This window comes from Myotis davidii, unplaced genomic scaffold (genome assembly GCF_000327345.1).
Source record: "Myotis davidii unplaced genomic scaffold, ASM32734v1 scaffold205, whole genome shotgun sequence".
NCBI classification, from domain to species: Eukaryota; Metazoa; Chordata; class Mammalia; order Chiroptera; family Vespertilionidae; genus Myotis; species Myotis davidii.
This window is the reverse complement of record NW_006297573.1, coordinates 2,573,556-2,582,506: the sequence shown is the minus strand read 5'-3', so window position 1 is coordinate 2,582,506 and position 8,951 is coordinate 2,573,556. Positions and strand designations below refer to the sequence as shown.

General features: G+C 39.4%; 1 protein-coding gene across 1 annotated transcript in view; it reads right to left on the bottom strand.

The window, feature by feature from the left end:
- The window catches only part of CACHD1 (cache domain containing 1), a 222,669-nt gene that overhangs the window by 128,949 nt on the left and 84,769 nt on the right, over nt 1-8,951 (bottom strand). Inside the window, exon 2 of the mRNA XM_006773233.2 lies at nt 6,178-6,240. Coding sequence (XP_006773296.1) covers nt 6,178-6,240 — 63 coding nt within the window. The remainder of the gene's footprint in view (nt 1-6,177; nt 6,241-8,951) is intronic.

The window sequence follows — 8,951 nt, the reverse complement described above, 5'->3', positions numbered from 1 at the left end:
CTCTCTCTCTCTCTCTCTCTCTCTCTCTCTCTCTCTCTCCTTCCCTCCCTCCTTTCTTCCCTCCCTCCCTCATCAATAAAAACATAAAGAATTAGAAAGAGAATCACCAAAACTGTCTTATGTGCCTATATGACCATGTACACAGAAAATCCAAAGACATGTGCAGATAAATTAGAATGAATATCATAGCTTAAGAAGATAACTACATGTAAGATAAACACATAAAACTCAAATAAGCAACAGTTAGAAAAATATCATTTTAAAGGTGTTATTTATAATGTAAATTTATATCTAGAAATAAATCCCACAGGCAAGGATTTTCAGATCTTTTGTGAACTTATCACCAAACTATCTAAAAGACATTGTAAAATTCCTAAGTACATAGAGAGCTATACCATATTAGTAAAGATGATCTATAAATTGTTGTAATACCAATTAAAATCCCAATAAGACTTTCTTTCATAATTGGGACAAACTGATTCTAAAATTCATATGTAAGAGCGAATGCTTATGTAAGAGCAAAGAACAACAGATGTTCTCTGGAAAAATAAATGAAAATATAGTATCACCCTACCAGGCATGTGGTACTGGCACAATGAGAAAAACTACCAACAAAACCGAATCAAACTCACACATACATGGAAACTTGACTAATGAATGAAAACAAAAGTGGGGAAAAGGACAAATTTGTTCAATAGATAGTGCTAGGACATTTGGAAATACACATGGGGGAAAATAAGAAATTAGATATCTACTTCACATCCAACACCAAAATCAACTCCAGGTGGAGAAAAGTCTTACATGAGAAAGGAAAAAGTTTTAGAACACAAAACAGGAGAACTTTTTTATATCATTGGGGTAGAAAAGAATATAACAAAACATAAACAGCAGAAACAAACAAAAAAAAAATTGATTTAAAAAAACTATTAAAATTAAACTTTATTATTTTAAAAGATAGCATAAGAAAAGTGAAAAGAAAAGCCACAAATTAGAAGAATATATTTATTCTGCAAGGGATTCTAATATGATAACCACTGGCTGTGTGTAGCCATTTTAATTACAACTGAAATTAAATAAAATTTAAAATTTAATTACTCACTAGCTCTACCCACATGTCAAGTGCTCAGTAGCCATGTGTGGCTTAGGGGCTGCTCAATCAGCACCAATATGGAACTAATGACCTCAGAAAATTCTCTTGGATGTAGACCATGAAGAGAACTTTTAAACTTCTAAAATAACCAGGCAGCCCAATTGTAAAAATGGACAAAGAACATTAGTAGACATTTGACAGGACAAAAAAAAATAGACATAAAAATGTATCATAAACATGTGAAAAGTCATTTCAACTTCATTAGTAATCAAAGTAAACAAATGAAACTTATTAGATACCATTTCAGGCACCCCAACTGACCAAAGATTAAAAATCCGTAACACCAGTACTGAAGAGGATACAGAGCAGCCAATCTGTAATACACTGTCTGTAGGAAGGTAACCGTGTTGATCACCAAGAAAGCAGTTTGGCATCTTCCAGTCATGTTGCAAACTCTGTACCTAGCAATTCTATTCCAGGGATTCTCCATCTGAGCAAAAGCCCTTCTCCCCACCTAGGGCATTTGGAAATTGTGTAGATACACATACCACCACCACCACCAGCACCACCACCATTCAATTGGCAGAGGCCAGGGATATTAATGTTCCTTCTATTATAAGAATTACTCCACCTAAACTATGCACCAGGAGATATGGACAAGAATTAAAAAATGAAAATACTAGAAACAGCCCAAGCATTATCAATAGAAAAATAGATACATACTTTGCATTAAATGGACCATCCAGAATTGAAAATAAATGCACCTTAGCTATAAATCTGAAAATAGCTGATTCAAAGAAATATAATGCTGAGTGAAAGTAAGAAGATACATGAATATAAACAATATACTAAAAATTTATATAAAGAATAAAAATAGTCAAACTAAATAATTAATTTGGGGGAACAAATCAACACACATACATACACAAAAGTGAAGGAATGGCTTCACAACCAATCAGGACAAGGTTATCTCTGGGAGAAGGAGTGAGATAACCTCTGGGAAGGTCACACAGGTCTTGCTACACAATGGTCATGCTTTGTTTCTTTAGATGGGTAGTAGGTTGAGGTATTCATTTTAATTTCTTTACTCTCTATGTATATATTTTTATACTCTTCGCATGTTAAAAAAAAAAAACAACAAAAATCATTCACAATTGGGGGGAAAAAAAGACAGCTTAATTACATACTAGCGGGACCCATGACCTTTCTAAGTTAAAAATAGTAACGCCTCCTATCTTACAGAGTTGTTCTGAAATTCAGAGGAGATAACAGGTGTGAAAGTGTGAGTGGCTGTGAAGGGGGACCTATTATACTAGAGCTAACACAGAGATAAGCAGTTCCCTAGAGATTCCATCCTGGCACTATCCAGGATCTCAGGGTCCAGAGTCCTGGGCAGTTATTAATCAGGTTAAGAAGACAATAGGACTCTGTTTCCTCACTACAGAATGGGGAAACCCCTGTCCTGTTCAGCCCACAGGCGTATCATAATGAAGTGAGAGCACAGTATTTAGTACATATACAAATAAAAGCTCATATCGTTATTGTTATAGGGAATGGAAGTCAAGTCAAAGAAGAAGAAATTTTTTAGAACCTGAGTATTTTATTTTCTTTCTCTTTCAATTTTATTTTTAATTGGTTTCAGGTGTATAGCTTAGTGGTGAGACAATCATATACTGTACATACGTGTATATATCCAGTATCCCAACTGGCAACCTTCCATAGTTATCACAATATTATTGATTACATTCCCTATGCTTTACTTACATCTCCATGACTGTTTTGTAGCTACCAATTTATATTTATTAATCCCTTCACCTCTTTCAGCAACCATCCCTACCCCGTTTCCCTCTGTCTAAGAGTAGCCCCTGGGCATTTTTTTAAATATATATTTTATTGATTTTTCACAGAGAGGAAGGGAGAGGGATAGAGAGTCAGAAACATCGATCAGCTGCCTCCTGCAAACCCCCCACTGGGGACGCGCCCGCAAACAAGGCACATGACCCTGACCGGAATCGAACCCGGGACCCTTCAGTCCGCAGGTCGACGCTCCATCCACTGAGCCAAACCCGGTCAGGGCCCCTGGGCATTTTTAATTTTATGCTAAAATAATAATGATATGATAATTATCTCCAAATACTGGCTGCAAAAGAGGCATAAGATCTATTTGTCCAGGGTTCTTCAGAGGGCAGACTGGAGAGACTAGAGAAAAGTTAAAAGTACATTCTGGGTATCAGAGAGAACTCTGTTGACACTCAGAGTGAGGAGAGATAGAACTGACAATGTGGTAATTCTCCTTAATTTGAATTATTCAGATAAAAACAGAGCTCGCCCCACCAGTGTGGCTCAGTGGGTGAGCATCATCCATGCACCAAGAGGTCACCAGTTGGATTCAAGCTCAATCCCCAGTAGGGGGCGTGCAGGAGGCAGTCCATGGATGTTTCTCTTTCTCCCTCTCCCTTCCTCTCTCTCTAAAATACACTTAAACAACAACAACAACAAACCCCACAAATAAACAAAGAAACAGAGTTAGCAGAAACTCCTATTTTGGATGAAAATATAAAATTTTAAAGTAAATTCTGTTAAAATAAAAATACAAGTAACTTTGGGTCAAACTTATTTTGAAAACTAGCTTGCTTAAACATCTTTTTTTTGAGGATGTAATACTGTTTTTATTTAACTTCAAAAACATTTCAGCATTCTAAGCGTACAAAAATTAACAAAACATTGCAAATTGTGTTTAGCACAGAAGGTTCTTGAATTTTCATTGATGCAGTGACTCTTCACTTTGTTGACAATGAAGAGTTGTAGTTTGTTTTAAAACAACAGTTTAAAACTACCACACAACTAAAAACGATCCAAATACTTCCCATGCCAGGTGACCACCCCCCCTTTTTTTCCACAGCTAAGAATGGCAGGATGCTGTCACTATATACAAAAACAAGACACCCTGCAGCTAAATGGATGCCCACTGCAGTGTCCGCAGGTCCAGCCTCACAGTGCACGCCCTGAGCCACAGCCCCTCCGAAAGGCCTCTCCCTCACAGCCTCAACGCCAAGCAAACAGCATCAAGAGCTTGTCTTGGTTGGTTGTTCTTTTTAAAAACTACAGACGTGTACAGCTTACTTACACATCTTGAGACTACAGGTAACATCTTTGGGGGCTTCAGTGTCCTCATCTGTAATAAGGATAATATGTTTCTTTCATGGTTATGGAGGAAAATCGCTGTGATAATAAATTGAAATTGCCTAGCTAGCACCAGTATTAGGTGCTCAATCAGCTGCTATAATTTTAAAAATTTATTACTGAGTGCTTCCGAACTTGTTCACAGTTAAATAAAGCAACTGACATCGCTACAAGAAAACAAACACTACCTGCGTATTTGAAAACAGCTGAAGGGAGAACCTGTATCTGTTACTTAAGGGAAAGCAGCAAAACTGATATCCCAGGCTCAGTTTCTTTAAAATGTTATCAAGTGGCCGTTGGTCTCCCCAGGAGTGTCCTTGAACATGGCCTCTGTAAAAATCTTCCCCTGTAAAACCATTTTAAATACCGTGATCCTAAAGCACTTTCCAGTTTACTGGAATAAAAATAAGACAGGGATTACGAAGATAAGACTTGATATAGCAAACTGCCTCATATTCATTGTAATTTCAGGTCATTCGTTTTTAAAAATACTTAAACCAAAGGGAAAAAAACACACAACGATTCAGAGCTGCTTACACCCCATAAATTAAACCTGAAGAAACCAAAATAAAAAATTTAGTGACTATAAACAGGAAATGCTGAACTTGAAGACTAAACCTCGGTTAATTTATTATAAATAACTAACTATCCCCTATATAACTTCACTCTAATGTCACTTGCGAAGCTTTTGGCTCTTGCATGGCATTTCTCAAGTTCAGATCTAGTCAAGCTGTTTTCCATGAATAAAATAATGGCAGCGTCTCCGAGGTTTAAGTTATTATGTCTTTCACCACAGTGATCTCTTCACTCTGTGGATGTTCTCTGCTACCCCCTGGCTTTTCGCTTGGTCGTGTTTATTACTTAAGTTTCCAACCCAGCTTCAAATTACCCGTTGACGGTCACATAGTGTAATGAAGTGAGTGGATTAGCTGAAATTGAAACCCAGGAATCCTCTTTGCCACCCTTCCTTTGCAAGTGCGGATCAATTATTTAAGGCCGAGTTCACCAACACTATGTTTTAATTTAGGAAGCAGTCCATTTGAAGCCAGCTCTAAATAAAGTGGGCAGAACCTGGCTTCAGAACTCTTTGACCCTACAGAGCAGGGGTCCTCAAACTACGGCCCGCGGGCCACATGCAAATACAAATATTGTATTTGTTCCCGTTTTGTTTTTTTACTTCAAAATAAGATATGTGCAGTGTGCATAGGAATTTGTTCATAGTTTTTTTTTTTTTAAACTATAGTCCGGCCCTCCAACGGTCTGAGGGACAGTGAACTGGCCCCCTGTTTAAAAAGTTTGAGGACCCCTGATACAGAGGATGGAAAGTAGATGGGAGGAAAGAAGCAAAGGAAGAATACAAGAGGAGGGGAAGAGAAAGAAAAGAACAAGAGAAGTCAGTATCTACTGAGCTGCTTCTATGCCCGAACTTTCCACATAAGGGTTTCATTTATGCTCAGTTAATTTGCCATGATTTCATTTCATTTTCACAATGTCATCAGGCAGATATTCTATTCCCTCTATGGAAGACTGGGAACTTGCAGCTCAAAAAGGCTACATCGCTTACCGGGGGCCCCCAAGTAAGTAAGAAAACTAGAATTTGATGTGCAGCTTGTCCGATTCCAAAACCTGGGCACTTTTTCCCATATCAGACAAAATAATTTCCTAATACTTTTAAATATGAGCAGTTTAGGAATTTCCAAAACAACAAAAGGAATGCAAAATATTTCCAAAGTATAGCACACATAAAAGAAAACCATCCATATCACCACTGTGCTTACGATGCCTATGGATTCATACACAGGTCACAGGAAACCCCACATGGAGGTTGCGTGGAAAGAGTAATGAAGCCACATCCAAGAGCCAAGACCGCGATGGAGAATGTCAAGCAGTAAATAACCTCTTACCTGCTGTACTTCACTTTCTCCATTTGAGATTTTCTCAGTGTAAACAAAGGAGTTGAATATCCGCTGCAACAGAAAGAAAATGAACACACATTAGATTTTCTAAGTAACACAGCCATTAGATTAGAGTGTGTGTGTCTCTCTGTGTGTGTGTGTGTGTGTGTGTGTGTGCCATTTGTTTACACCACAAACAGAGTCAAGCACATAAACTTTGATTAAAATACAGAAATTTTACACAGAGAAATCCAAATATCAGCCAAAGTCAATCACACTTACATAAGCAATGCCCAGGCATTTCTGTAGTGAAATAAACCAGATGTTACACTATATTTTTCATTTTCAAGAATACGTTTAATTATAGATTTCCGGAGCCTATGCCATTTTATCCGAGCGGTATAATCTGACAAAGTTGTGTTTCTCATTTAAGTCCTGAACTCCCTGAATGCTGCGATTGTTTACAGACACCAACATCCAGCGTAATAAGGCTCTTTAAAGAGGATTCTTTCCATATTCTCTCATGCCCCTGTCCAACCGGGACCTGCCCATATTATCCATCACCTTCGCTACCTAAGCACCCCCTCGGGAAAGGAACAAAACAGGGCTTTGCCAAGTATGTGTGGCCTTAAGAGAAGATGCAGTTCTTACAGGCCAGGGAATGTGGCAGCCGTGCCAAGACATGAGTCCAAACTGTGACACACAAGCACACATTCTTCCACTGGTTTCTGCCTAGCCAGTCCCCCTGCTCCCTCCATACATTGCCGGCATTGAAAATGTCTACGCAGACTTAGGACTTTATCAAACTCTGCCACTACTAAGCAATCACAAGAGATTAATATATAACAATGGGGGGGAAAGAGAATCCAAGACATGTGTCTGGGAGAGGCACACACACACACACCACCAGCAGCAACAGCCACCTCATCATTTAGCCTAAAACTTTAAAGATACCTCTGGAACTCTCCAGGTGAGTAAGGAGTCAGGCCTGGAGACCTTAGCCAACAGTTCCCTTTTGCCTTTCTATCTGACTGCCAAGGGTTTGTCAGCCTCTGGGACAGCTTCCCAGACAGCCTAACACACCTGCATGGTTGTGATGAGGAAGACAAGTGCCAAGTTCATCAAGCACTGTGCAAATGAAGGAAGATAAAGGTGCTGGGTGGTGGTGGTGGTGGTGGTGGTGGTGGTGGTGGGGAGAGGGTGGGAGCAAAGACTCTTGGGAAGAACTGGGATGGAATTACAGTCTAGAACATTCTAATTATGAATTCGTATAATTTTCCAATGCTCCACTCATTCATTCAATAAATATTGATTTTCTCTTTCCTAAAAATGACTCTGCTGACAGGAAACATATGGACTTTTAGTAACCGCGATGATAATGATATTGGCTACTATTTACTCAATGCTGATGATGGGGCAGTCACTATTCTAAGCACGTGACATCTATTTACTTATTTAAGTCTCATAAAACATCTTTGTGACACACATTATTATTATTTCCCTTATACAGATGAGGAAACTGGTGCATATTTGTGTGCCTAATGTGATACACACATTGTACTTCATATGCAAACCTTACTTATTAATCTTTATAATCTGCAGCCCTACAGATGCAAAGGTAAGACCCTGGGGAAGTTAAAGAATTTACCCAAAGTCACTCGGCAAGGCTGGAATTTGCACCCAAGCAGTATGACTCCAGAGGCGGTGCTCCTAACTCTATTGTCTCATAAGAAGTGGCTACCTGCCCATATAAAACTAATCCTGCTAGGAGATGACACTTGGACACAACGCAGACCCACAATCCTTTATATTCAATTCTAAAATTCAAAGGCACAGAAAATCAAAAATTTTGCAATGACACGTTTGTTAGCAAAATATGACATGACCTAAACTTATTTGGTAGTAAATCCCAACTTCAATTGCTGTATATTAATAGTCTTCTTTAAACCATTTGGTATGGGTATTCATTCACCTTATTCAGATGTATTAATTCATTAGTGTATTAATTCATTAATACAGATGTATTAATGCATCTGATTATAGGGTTCTGCTCCAGATCTTACTGGGGTGTCCTATCATTAAGAGGCATCAGGATGATCCTGGCCAGTGTGACTTGGTTGAGTGTTGTCCTGTGCATTGAAAGGCTGCAGGATTGATTACCAGCTAGGACACATACTCAGGTTGCGGGTTCGATCCCCAGTTGGGGTGCATTCGGGGGAGGGAGGCAGCAACCAATTGATGATTCTCTCTTACATTAAGTTTCTCTGTCTCTCCTTCTCCCTTCCTCTCTCTCTCAAATCAATAAAATCATACTCTTTTAAAAAAAGAAGCATCAGGGTTTTGAATCCTAAAAGAGACTGTTTTAGGAAAGGGATTATGGACCTGTAGACTTTCATTCCTACAACTCTAAGCTCCCAGTTTTCTGGTACACACCTTATAATGCTTTTAGAGTCTCGGTCAATGTCACTGCCACCCACATTCCCAGACCATATTCCGTGTTCTTATAGAATTTGATTTTTAAAACCTGCTCAGGACCAAGAAAACACTTTTTATTAAAACTAGTGGCCCAGTGCACAAAATTCATGCACGTCAAAAGGGAATTAATTAGACCCCCCGCTGGGCAGGGGGCACAGCCCCAGGCCCCCCGGCCTGGCACCGGGCTGGGGGTGCAGCCTTAGGTCCCTCATTAAGCCATGCCGGGTGGGGGGCACAGCCTCAGGTCCCCTGTCAAGCCCCACCAGGCAGGGGGCATGGCCTGGGGTCCCCCATCAAGCCCCGCCAAG